General features: G+C 39.5%; 1 protein-coding gene across 2 annotated transcripts in view; it reads right to left on the reverse strand.

Annotated features, from left to right (window-relative positions):
• rbm20 (RNA binding motif protein 20) overlaps positions 1-13,551 on the reverse strand; it is a 50,432-nt gene that overhangs the window by 12,923 nt on the left and 23,958 nt on the right. For both annotated transcript variants that reach the window (XM_064320794.1, XM_064320795.1), the window contains exons 2-5: positions 2,283-3,282; positions 1,571-1,632; positions 987-1,084; positions 431-531 (exon numbers count right to left, since the gene is read on the reverse strand). In XM_064320794.1, coding sequence (XP_064176864.1) covers positions 431-531; positions 987-1,084; positions 1,571-1,632; positions 2,283-3,282 — 1,261 coding nt within the window. The remainder of the gene's footprint in view (positions 1-430; positions 532-986; positions 1,085-1,570; positions 1,633-2,282; positions 3,283-13,551) is intronic.

The following is a 13,551-nucleotide window of genomic DNA, read 5'->3' on the forward strand; positions in this document are numbered from 1 at the left end:
TATATCACGTAAACAGAAATTAACATATGAATACATTTTCACTCTCATGCCTTCTTACTTCTGGTGGAACCTTACTTCTGGGTTATGTTGAAATATAAATACTACAGCATGCATATAAAGTACAATAGAGAAGCCAGTTGCCTTTATAAATCCATTATACGTGTTGTAAACTCGACTAAATAGGCCATGCATATACAAGTTCAACCATATGCAAAATATGCTATCCATCTATGTCCCAAAATGGGTGGAGTTAGGTGGAGATGTTGATTAAAAAAAAACTTTTTGGAGAGACGCAACTGCTAACCAAGCAAATCCATTCTTCTAACTCTGAATATTTGGTCCCATACTGAGGTGAAATCCATATATAGTGATAATTTATTTCCAGAATGAATTCCACTTTCCAGCTGCACTGATGTCATATTTTACTGACCTTTAACCCGCTCAAGGGCAGTGTAAATCCCATTCCTGTCAAGGGGTGTGGCATCATTGGAGCAGCTTGCAAATAAGGTGAGTTGTTCTCAGAGGATATGTCTGAAGAAAAAAAGAAAAAAAAAAGTGACTGGAAAAGCATTTTCCAGAAAACTGTCCAGAAAATTTTTAAAACTGAAAAGTGTTATGAAAACACGAGTTGTGATGTTGGCCTGTTAATATGCTTCAATATTTCTCTTAAAATCAACAATTAATTATAATTATACACTATGATTATACATTTTTGTTGTTTTTAGCACAAATACAAAAAAAAAAATACCACAGAATAAAACATAATGACATAAAAGTTCAAATAAAACTAACATGATGCTATTGTGAGAGAAAACCCATGACAAACACAATTTCTGTTCTACCACTGAATACATGTAGAACCTACACTCTATTACCAAAGTGAGAACCTTCCAGCTTAAAAATAAAAAACACTATTGTAGATTCCCAGAGTATGACTTTCACACCCTGTCTCTGGGATGGAGCTTTGAAGACAATCTGATATTTACCTTGATTAGCAGGGGAAGAGTATACCATGGAGCTATTTAGTGAGGCGTTCAGACATCCTTGAGAAGACTCGGGGAAGTTAGCTGATCCAGCAGAGGTGCTAAAACAGGAGACAAGCAAGTTACAGCTGGTCACAGCATACGCTGGCTGTATCTTGTGTCAGCTCATATTCTGGCCATTAGGACAGGAGATATATTTTATATACAAGTACAGAATAAATCTTGTTATAAACAGGGGGCATGTATTTTGCACATAAAAGTGCCACGCACAAATTATGCAGGAGCAGTTATAGTTACAAATAACAGATAGCGTCTGTGACAGTAAACAGAAAAGAAATAGATGTTAGACATGCCAACGGCGGTTATCGGAACTAAATCAACGCAAACGAACGAGCCAAATAAAACAAAGCATGGCAGAAGTGGAATGTTGTAGACAGTTCATAGTCAGAATAAATATTGTAGTATCAAGTCACTGATCTGTGTTGTTTCAGTCATGTATCTTGATTGGGCAAACCACACAGAAATGACTTTCACACAGACGGCTGTTAGATCTGAGCAGAGTAATCGATCTTGCGTGCCTTACTCACCCCTCATAATAAAGCATGCAGTTCTGCAGGTGTAGTTTTCCCTTCACATGCTGATCCCAGTCCTGCAAAAAAAAAGAAACACACATAAGGCGCCGATTCACTGCGAGTGACCTGGCCGACTCAGTCTGTGAGTGATTTTCTGGGCAGGCAGCGATCTCCTGACCGCTGGCTAATTAAAGATACAAGGGATCCAAATGCATTGTACTGGACAGACTTGAGCTTTAGGACAGAACATTGCCAGAAAATCATTGTTTTTGATGGCATTATACATTTTCTCTGAATGGTTGGCAAAGTAGTCTACAGCAAAGAACAGAACTCAAAGAGTGCTATTTTTCAAGTACAAGTCACTATATAAAGTTGGGGGTCATGGGCATATATTCTATAGGTTAAAAGAATAGGAATGCATTAAGTGTGTCTTAAAAATCACCATGGTTGTTAAGCTTGTTAAAAAGTGAAAAAAAAAAGATAATTTCATTCACTACTTCAATATTATTATCGATTACTGATATCCAGGTAAACTTTTTTTAGATTATTAAACACATAGCCCTTCAAAGAAATGGCAAAATCAACATGAATTAAAAGCATGGGAAAATCCTGGTATTTACAAATGGAAAGGCACAGAGTATAATGAGGGTTTTATTAGAGGTTTCCATTTCTGGCGAGGAGACCTATTTCCAAGGTCCCAGGTCAGGTGAACACAAACCCAACCCACCTTGAGGTTGTAGACCTTCTTGTCACAGATGGTGCACTGGTGTGGCAGGTGTGCGGGGGTCACAGCGTGGAAGTCGTTCAGCTGGTGGGGCTGCAAGGGCACGGGGCATCCAGAGAAAGGGTCCTCCCCAGGCTGGAGCTGATATGCCTCGAACCCCTGGGCGCCGGTGGCCCCGGCGCCGGAGCTGAACTTGGGGTCCGGGGTGGGCTCTTCGGGGTTGTAGAGCTCGGGCCTCGTGTGAAACGCCGGCTGGCGCCCGGGCGCCCACCCTGCGCCCGCGTTAGCGTTGGTGTCCAGCTGCCCTGCTTGAGAGAAGCCCTGCCACTGCTGGTCTTTGTGCCCGCCCGACGGGAATGGGCTCGATTTTTGCTCTCCAGCAAAGGCCGGCGGCTGTCCCTGACCATCCGGTCCGAAGAAGTCCCTCTGGAAGCCGCCCTGGTTCCCTCCGTCAGCCGGGGCGGTGCTGGGCGGGCGAGGCCCCTCGCTGCCGCGCTGGCATGCGGAGGGGAAGGGGGCGCCAGCCTTCTTTCCGTACTCTGAGGCCTGCTGGCCCGGCGGCTGAGGCAAACCGCCTCCGTAGCAGTTCAGCCTCATCCCGCCAGGGTTTGGGTTGTGGGAGCCGAACCCCCCGCCGACCAGAGGCCCCAGGGCGGAGCTCTGCGGGGGAAAGGCCAGCGCGCTAGCGGGGAACCCGGGGCCCAGCTGGGGGCCGCCGGCCTGGCCGTGGGCGGCGCCGATCAAAGCGGGCGCCCTCAGCTGGTTGAAGAAGGGCTGGGACATGGCCACGTTGGACAGCACCTGGTTCAGGACGGTGGCGGCGGCGGCCGAGCCTCCGCTGGCGGCCGTCTGGGCCAGCTTCAGCCGGTGGAGGGTCAGCTGGGCCTGGAGATGGGCTAGCTGCAGGCTGGCCGGGGTCAGGACCAAGGGCTGCTGTCCGCCCCCGCTCGGCTGGCTGCCGACGGGGAGGGGCTTCTTCTCGAGATGATCCAACGAACCGGCGCTAAAAAAAGCAGCCATATTGTAAAAGTGCCGCTAATTTACAACTGCATACTTCTCAACAGCTTCTTGCCATGTGGTGACTGGGTAGACACCCACCCCCCTATCTGCCATCTCCACAACCCCCCCGCCCCCCACTCCAGCTAATTCCCCCTTTCAAGCAATGAACCCTGTTTAACAGGGTTGTCCTTCCAGATTCTGATGGATGTGCTCACATGAGGGCTAAATTTAGCGTCTTCCGCTATTAATGCTATTAATCAGCCCCTCCATATCACTCACTCAAACTAATCACTTTCCCCTCTTTACACAGAGGAAGCTGCAAAACCGATTAGATTAGTGGTGGCAAAGACCCAAGGTAAAGTTGTTTTAGCCATGGAAGGCCATGGTTTGGCATTGTTCAGAGGGGTACGGATGGGACCTTCCATGAGACATTCAATGAATGGTGCCTCATAGACCATAGAGTCTAGAAGAATCTGCTAGTTATGATCATGGAGCATTGCTTACATTACAGTAAATTACATATTTTCTGCTATGTCGTAATTAACTTTGCCACATAGAATGATATGTTGAATTCTACAAATGTGCGCCTTAAAAATCAACAGGCTTGTTAAACTTGTTAAAAAAGTGAATAACCAGATGATTTCATTTTCTATTTCAACGCCACTATTGATTACTGATATCTAAATCCAGGCAAACCTTTTTTAGATTATTAAACTCATAGCCCCGCAAAGAATCTTCCATGAGACATTCAATGTATGGGGCTACGTATTTACTGCCAACATAGAATGCTGAATTCTACTAATGTGAATCTGTGCAATTGAATCTTTAGACAGGATTATCACCTTCTAATCCGCCCGCTGCTTGTTCCTTAAGTTACGCTGTTGTTGTACAAGAACATTCCCGACTCATAAAGTCAACATGTAATATTGAGGTTGTACATTCATGTCACAGGAAGAAATGATTTATGAAGTCATGAAAAGCAAGGCCTTTCTTTCCGTAACCGATATTGTGAAAAAATATTTTCCATGCACTGTACTATGCATAGATTTAAACTAATTATGATTGGATATGGTTTTACAGACAAAATAGGAATTCGTATTAATTCAAAACCTTTTGTAATTTAAATAATAAGCTAATTATACAAAGAATCTGGCCATCATTTGTTTTCGCAATGCATGATAAAACTGACATTTGTGCTTGCATTCAGTGAATTGATGATGTCATGCTGCAAGGTAATGACATATGCAAGGTGCAGGGACCAAATGATGGCTTTTTTCTAATATGTAACTGGTTGTGTAATACCAAGGAGACCATAGGTGAAATATCAAATCTATTGTCAAAAGAGTTGAAGGGGATTTGTACACACATTTGGTAGGGTAGCATGTTGTCCATTGTCCTTCTTGCAGTATTGATGTAATTGAATGCACATATTTATTTTTAGATACAAGAATTCAGAATTATTCCAACAATAAGTAATGCAGTGGCATTTTTGTCTTTTTGTTCAGCTGATTTAAACTATAATCTCCATAATGCATCCGTTTCAATACTTATTGTACCACTGGAAAATGCATGCATCTGTAAATGAAGAGGGAAAGAGAAAAAAAAATCTGGTAACTGACAGTCTAGTGTAAAATAAAGATAAATATTTGGAAAAACATTTATGGTGAATCTAATGTTTTTGTTGACTTATTTTTTTCACAGAGGCTGATGCAATTAAAATAGAAATGTTTGATTTTTATGTAAGCTTATTCTGTAGAAAATTCTGGCCTCAAAGTGATGAATGATGGATATTTGGAGTGAACTTATTGCAGGAAATAAGTTCTGCAAAATGCAGGGAAAAAAACCCCATGAGGCCTTTAGCACAAGAGGGCTCTGACCAGCAGCTGTTTTACTACATTTCTGGCAGCTACTGAAAATGACAGACAGCAGTGGTCCTAATGTTTTAATTCTTTAAACTGCTTGTAGGCAGTAAGACAGCTATTTGAGTTCTGCCACATATAAAAGTAATAATAGACAATATAAATAATTAAGGCAATTAGGAAGAATGTTTGGATAGCAATGGGGAAGATAAAAAGGAAAGCCAGTATTTTTTAAAGTTAAAATGAACAAGTAATTAAAATTAGCTTTCATAAAAACACCAATGCCACATTTCCAACTGCTGTAACGGGCACTAACATTATTCACAGTGTTGTCTCTCTAATAGCTATTCTTGAATTGGCATTCCAGCTTAGTAACTTTCTCCCCATCTCACCATGTGTGCAATGTGGAACAGCGCGAGACTACCCTGTAACTCAAATACTTCTGAGACAGCTTTGCTGCACCTTCGAGCTTGTATGCATTGAAGTGCAGTAAAACTACCGCTGCACAAATGCGCTACAAGGTGTTTACAATGCTGAACTGTGTGCTTTATGTCAGTCCAGCCGTGAACCCAGGAATTCATAAAACATAATAATAGTTATAATAATAACTCCCCACCGCCTGTAATCCCTCAGAATGAACATGCTCGTAAAAAGATTATGTTTACACCGAGCCTGGAGATGACTCATATCTAAAAATATTCCGCAGTGACACACAGTCCCTGAAAGACAAATATGGGTTCAGAGGGAGTTGGCCGGGCTTAAGGCCAATCAAGTGACTCTTGTGATTCTGCTAGCTTTGGAAAGTCCAGCTATCACTTCCTCACCAGAATTACCAATTACATCAGGGAGGTCATGAGATTAAATGTGCTAAACAGGATGATATGGGCCCGGAGGTGCATGCCTTTGCACTGCCAGTCAAGCCAAAGCTTCTCAAACACCCCAATAAAAAAATCATTAACACACCATGTATGCTAGGCTAAGCCATGGATTTGTTTGTGTTGGCACATTAGCATCTGCATGGTGGCCTTGTACCTTGTATTTTTACCATAATTAAGCTAAAGAGTTAGTACTTATTAATACTTATACAAAATTTAAACCGAAATAGCTTGTCTTCCACAGTGCCTTATTTTGGACATTTACTTTTTTCTTTTTATTGATTTCTGTCATAACACAGTGTTACAATTAAAATATGCCTTAGGTCTGTTTGAAAAAAAAGAAAATGCCTTGGTAGTCAATGAATGATGTGGCGCAGAATGAGACATAATTATTAATCAGCACCACATTTAAGAAAATAATATACTCTGATTTGTAAAAACTACAAAAAAAATTGTGACATATATTTTAGTTTGGAAATTGGAAGATTGGAAATTGTTAATAGTGAAATAAATCAACTAATCTGAAAATGATGTATTCAAATGTGGCTCTGTAACACATTGTTATCAATGTTTTAACCCTGAGGAGCTGTTCTGGGAGCAGGGGTTGCAATGTGTAGGGCTAAATTATGAATAAATTGATAAATATCAATTTGATAATATTCTGTAAGGCTTAACAACGCATCAAGAGAAGTCCGTTTGGACATTGCATTTGTTCAATGTCCCAAATGGTTTGTTTTGGGTTGACTTAAGCAGATTCTGAAATTATAAATGGCAAGTACAACTACTGACAAAAAAAACCCCGGTCATCTGTTGTGCTATCATGTTAGCATGAAACCTGCCTTCCTTCCCCAAAGGTTTCCGCTTTCAAAACGAGCTTCCAGCCACTTGCGCTCCAGCATTTTGTCTAGCTTGAAGTTTTCGTCACCATTCAAAACACTGCTGATGCTTGACAGCATGCTTGTTTACCCCTTCAAGACTGATGCTGATTAAGTGCTGACTTGCTTTACAAATTATGGAATTGAAATAGATGTGTGAGAGTCAAGAAAACTATATTTATGCACTTATGCATATATGGGGCACTGATGTTTGTGAAAAACAGAATATATAAGCACCAAATTGACCTACTCATAAAATAATTGTAAATGGCTTGCATTATGATGGAATGGTGTTTTGCCCTGGCTAGATTTTCATGGCGGTGATTACATTTAATTAGCTTGACTTCCAATTATAGAAAAACAGAAGAATAAGATAAAAGGTGATTCATCTGATATATTATTTATTGGCATGATTTTGTAATTGCTCAATAAATTTAGAGTTAGGATTAATTTATATAGTTCTACCTGTAATCATTAAATAATATTGTTTTCATTATTTTGTAGTTGCATATTTAGAAGAACAATGCTGTGGTCTACCTACAAACAGTGCACAACATCTTGAATAAAATGTAATCTTATACTGGAAATATCATCCAATGTTATTTTTAAATTCAGTTCAGATATCATTTTTGATAATTAAATAATTTTGAGACAAAGCGCCACAGGCACCCATCTGAGAATCTGTTCAACAAGTTAATTTAAGGGCAAGGACAAGTTGCAACATTTTTTCCACCAAATCACCATACAATAAAGAAATTTACATATAAACCAGAACAAGAAACACAAACCGTTCTGTAAAGCAGCACATGCCAAAGAATAAAATCCAAACTTGAAGCTAAAGTTAATTACAACATTGAAGCCACCAATAATTACCAGCAGACTGAAATGAAACCATTGGAATGGTTTGTTACCTCCTGATCCATTACCACCAAACAAAAGACTACTCGAGGGTGGAGTACTGACAGCAATCTTTCTCTCATCCTCGATACAATTTCTCACACTTGTACCTAAATGCAACATAGAAGATGAAATAAATGTTTTCTGGTCTTCAGGATGCCTTACTGGTCTGAAGAAGTTTTTATTATCAGACGTAAAGCTGAGGCAGGCAGTGGCTCAGGCCAGATGGAGAAGCTCATCCAGATGCATGCTAAACGAGACGCAGAGCCACAGTGCTCGACATGGGACCTGTCCTGGAGGCAAACAGTCTCACCGATCCAATCTGCTCCTCATTCATATTTCGGAAGTATGAACACAAAACAACACCCACCTGAGGGGGGGATCCAGTGCGGACGAGCTTTTCTGTGCGTGAATATGTACTCTCCCCTCAGCCCTCTCATAGCCCCTCTGTCTGGTCCCGCTGCGGCCAGGGATCTGCGCCCGCCTTCGCTTCCCAGCAGACGGGACGGGAGTGACGAAATGCCACAAGTGCTAAGTCCGAGCACACAGACGACGGACTGCTAACCCTACACCGCACGCTAACCGGACAAAGGGCTTGTGTAAAATTTCATTGCTTGCCTTGTCAAAAATGTGTGTGTGTGTGTGTGTGCGTGTGTGTGGGTGTGTGTGTGCATGTGCGTGTGTGTGTAAAACATTCAATTAATATTGAATGTTTTACACACACATGCACATACACACACACACACACATTTTTGACAAGGCAAGCAATGAAATATTCAGAATATTTTATGTGCATATATAATAATTTATATATGCACATAAAATATTCTGAAGTACTGAAATCATCTATTGCGATTGGTGACTTGGTGACATCAGTAACACAGCAGGATGCTATTTATTTTCAGTTAAGTGAAGTTGTGTTGCAATAAATGTCAAACAAATATGAAAGTACAAGTTTGTTATTTCTTTTAACTGCCCTGGTTGATCCACTGTGCTACCTGATAGGCACAGACCTATCCTTAGTTTGACTCACAATTGAAGACATTTATTTATTAATTTATGTATTATTTGTTTATTTCCACTTCTTATGGAGCTCACCAGACTGAGCCTTGTAAATTGTGTATTATTACATTTACTTTTGAGTTATACATGTGGATTGAATCCAGACCAATGGCACATGTAAATATATTATTATAGTGATATGTTTCAAAGTTTTGTCATCTATGAGCTGTTATAGAATGGCATTCATTTGAATACAAAATTATTTCTAGTTATTTTTAAAATTAAAACTCATTGCGATTTCATAGAACTAGGTACAGTAAGAAACCTTTGTTAGTTTTGGATTTACAAATATTTGGTGACCCATTCAACAACATAATCATATTTTCAACGAGTTTAAGTAAAGCACTAATTATTTAAACAGAAATATATCTGATAATCTCGTAACACACGTATAACAATAATAATACTCAGCTACACTTGCTAAATATTGTATTATTACTCAACTGTGACTGAGAGAACTGATAATAAATTATACAAATGATATCTCTATAAGGTTATAAAGAATAATAATGAGAGGAAAAGAAGAGTTTATAACAACAGCAACAACAATCACTATAACAATAACAGTAATAATAACAACAACAATAATAATAATAATAATAATAATAATAATAATAATAATAATAATTCACTTTGTATATAAACCCGAGTTTTTTCCGATTTGAATAATAAACTGTTCGTTTTGGTTTTTCACTTGCAAAATGAGTAAGTGGTTTACTGTTGTCTTTTAAAGAATCATAGAGTATTCATTGAATATACTTAAATAGATAACTTAATATTTCCACTTGAACTGGCTGTGTAAAAGTGTCTGCAAGAATTATGCAGAACCCTACTTATTTATGAACAAAACACTTTTCATCATACTTAACAACAAACAGCTACGTTACTGGTCACGTAAGGAATTGCATAAAATTCAGTCAATGAGCTGAATTCTGGCTGTACATTTGGTGAAAATAAGACACCTGTTCTGTCATTGGAAACATATTTAATTACATGTAAGTATTCGTTTTCAGAAACGTTGTACATGCGAAATTATCAATGTTTTTGGTGACAGATTAAATGTTACTATAAAGTCCATTATGGTTTGGAATAGCCTGGTCAACAGTATAGGCTATAATTCGTTCTGGATTCGTCATTTGATTGCTGTACACGCATAACAGCGTCTGAATAAAAACATATTTTTGATATGGGTTAGTTCCACCTTGCCATAACACCTTACCTTTAGTCTTTTCGTTTTTTTTCGGAAGCTTAGCTATCTGGTGGATTTAGTATGTTCTATAATAGGCTACTGATGTATTCCTCGAGCAGTTACCAAACCTCCCCTCTAAGAAAAGCGCATTCCCAACTTCACAAAACTCCCACAGCCACTTGGTTATTCGTTCTACTGCATGGCAACCACGCGCCCTGTCCCCGTTACTGTACAAATCAAAGTGCCGAACAGTTTTGCGCTGATGCTCAAGCGTGACCAACACTACCCCAACATGGTCAGGATGGATTAGGTAGGTGTCAAAACACATAGCTCCTGTTATTATTTCAAGCGTAATATTTGTGTGCGCAATATTTGGGTTTTCAATTTTTATTTATTCATTTTTTTGAACACTTTTTAAAGAAAACGATAGGTAAAGGCCTTACGTAGGTTATTTGTCAAATGAAACTAAATCAAATGGACTACGGGAATAGACATGCTCTGGAAGAATCTGAGCACTAACGTTTCAGCAGTGCACTACCTACACGTCCAAAAATATGACGAAAATGGACAATTAATTGCATCTACGGTGATAATTGTTGTACAGTATATTTGTGTAGACTGCAAAGGGTAAAATATGTAACATGTTAATTTACTTACGTTGCATAGGCATGGGTGTAGATCTGGAAAGAAAATATTTATTATAAAAATAAACCTATGTAGTTAAATGAATGAATGAATGAATACATAAATAAATGAATATTTCAAAATGCACGTATTACGCCCCTGAGTCACCAGATGGCACTATTTTGTAATATTTCAATTTTAGGCCAAATGACATAACCATGATATGAGACATTTTTTTAGCACTGGTGTCCACATACAGAACTAATCCGCGTAGCCGTGAATAAACATTTAACTTAACCGCAGTCATTGAAATGATGTTATGACCTTTCTTTGCATTCTACAAATGTAACAACCTCTTTTATGTCATGCCAGGTTATGATAGACTTTGGCGACGTTGCAATGCTGATGACTGCAAATAATTCATGTGAATTTGTAAGGATATTATTATTATTATTATTATTATTATTATTATTATTATTATTATTATTATTATTATTATTTGTTGTTGTTGTTGTTGTTGCTGCTGTTGTTGTTATGGTTGTTTTCACTAAGAATAATATGGAATAATGTGTCTAAAACTGTTGAAACACAATATAACAGTATGTGTGCATGTATTGCTGTGTCATTGTTGGATAAGCCTTAATGGGCTGGGCACCAAAGTTAAATGCATGAATCAATCAATCAATCAATCAATCAATCAATCAATTAATCAATCAGCCAACCAACCAACCAACCATTTAATCAAACAAAACTAATGACACTTAATTCATGGAGTCTTCATGGAGTCACATATCCTGGAGTTTCTCAGTTGCTAGGGACTGGAATGCCAGTTTTATCCCTCTCCCTGCCTTCAGGGACTTCCATATTGGCTCTGTCTCAGAAACATGCTGTTTTTTTATTCATACTGATCATTATAGTCTTTTAATGCCAAATATCTGTTGCTGCTAATCTTGCCATGCATGATGTATGTTACGCTGTCATTAGTTTTGTGCTTTTGCTGCTGCATTTTGTACTTGCATGTTGCTTGTTTTGTCATTGTTATCTGACTATTGCTTGCCTTTTGTCTGCCTCCATTGCCTGTCATTAAAAAAAGATTAAATATAATAAATAATAAAATAATAAAATAAAAGCTACTACAATTACAGCAACAAATTACTTCTACTGCTGCTACTGCACTACTACTGCTACTGCTGCTGCTGTTACTGCTGTGCAACTGCTACTGCTACTACCACCACTCCTACTATAATATTATTATTATTATTATTTAAATAATTATTATTACTATTGTTAACAATAATATTAATAATAATAATAATAATAATAATAATAATAATAATAATAATAATAATTGTAATTCCAGCCTGGTCCTTACTGTGTGGAGTTTGCATGTTCTCCCAGTGCCTGCATGGGTTTCCTCTGGGTCCTTTGGTTTCCTTCCATAGTCTAAAGACATGCAGGTAGGCCAATTGGAGACTCTAAATTGCCCATAGTTGTGTGTGTGCGTGTGTGTGTGTGTGTGTGTGAATGGTGAGTAAATGGTGTGTGTGTGTCCTGCAATAGATTGGAAGCCTGTACCAGGTGTATTCCTGCCTCTTGCCGAATGCACGCTGGGATAGGCTTCAGCACCCCCCACAACCCTGCCGTGGATAAGCAGGTATAGATAATAGGTGGATGGATGAGCATCATCATGATCATCATCATCAGCAGCAGCAGCATCAGCAGCAGCAGCAGCAGCAGCAGCAACAAAGATATATATTCTTTTTCATTCATATGCAGCAGCATAGTACTTGGTTGCTGTGACTGAAAGTGTGTAATATAAGCAACCGTGTAAGCACTTCCTTTGAAATTGGCCCTAGAGCTCTGGCTAATGAGTCTGAGGAAACGAATGCCTACTTGTAAAGACAAGCTTATTCAATATGAAACTGACACTCATATGTCTCGGTGTGACAAAATTAAAGTAATTGACATATAATGTAATTAAAACTTGGTGACAATACAGTACATCTCCGTGTTAAATTCCGACAGGGATGGGAAACCTGCCAGTTCTCAAGTCATGACTTGCACACATGCAACAGGAGAGGCATTTGATTGCTTCATTGATTTTCCCCTCTATTCCAGTAGCTAAAAGCCCTAAAGCTAGAACCGTCATTAAAAGCGCGAAGGACTAGCAAGCCTACTTTGGCTTGACATTGGGCCTTTGCCAGGTGGTTATTATTGACAAACCACCCTGACATTTGAAGCTTGAGCAGTCCAGCTCTGCTACCGCTAGCCATAAACAAGTCCTCCTCTACCTAAGCACACAGGCATTCGATTCCCTGCGAGGTGGCGGTATGACAGATTTACAGCAGTCCCATCTGTTGGCTTCGCGGCAGGGCAGGGGGGGTAGGGGGAGAGCCTGAGCGAGAGAGGGGGGAAATAAACCCCGCCCACGTCCGACGTCTCTCCCCTTTTAGATCCGCGCGCTTCTACCACCGAGCCGTAAACCATTTAAAGTTGAACTTGCCGTGAGTAGCCCCACGCACCGCTGACATGATGAGACGGCACCACGACTTAGCGAACACGAGCTCGGCGGCTCTGCTGGTTGCCGTGGAAATCCAGGATGGGATGTTTCATTTCTGCATCAGAGTTACCATTACAAGGCACGCTTAAATCACTCAGGACATTCCACTGAAATTCTAACCTTTTTTCATGAGATTTATGCTGTACTTTAGGCCACTGGGCCGTTGAAGTGAACCTCTTTCATGCAATGTGATTTTCAGTATGTGTCTGGATATTTTAATGTTTATGAAGAAAAAATGCTTCAAGACGTCTTTTTTTCCCTCTTTCTCAGCATGAATATCATGGTAGAACATAGCTTATTTGCTGAAATCCTTTAGTGAAAACAATCATGTA

The sequence above is a fragment of the Anguilla rostrata genome, chromosome 2 (genome assembly GCF_018555375.3).
Source record: "Anguilla rostrata isolate EN2019 chromosome 2, ASM1855537v3, whole genome shotgun sequence".
Lineage (NCBI taxonomy): Eukaryota > Metazoa > Chordata > Actinopteri > Anguilliformes > Anguillidae > Anguilla > Anguilla rostrata.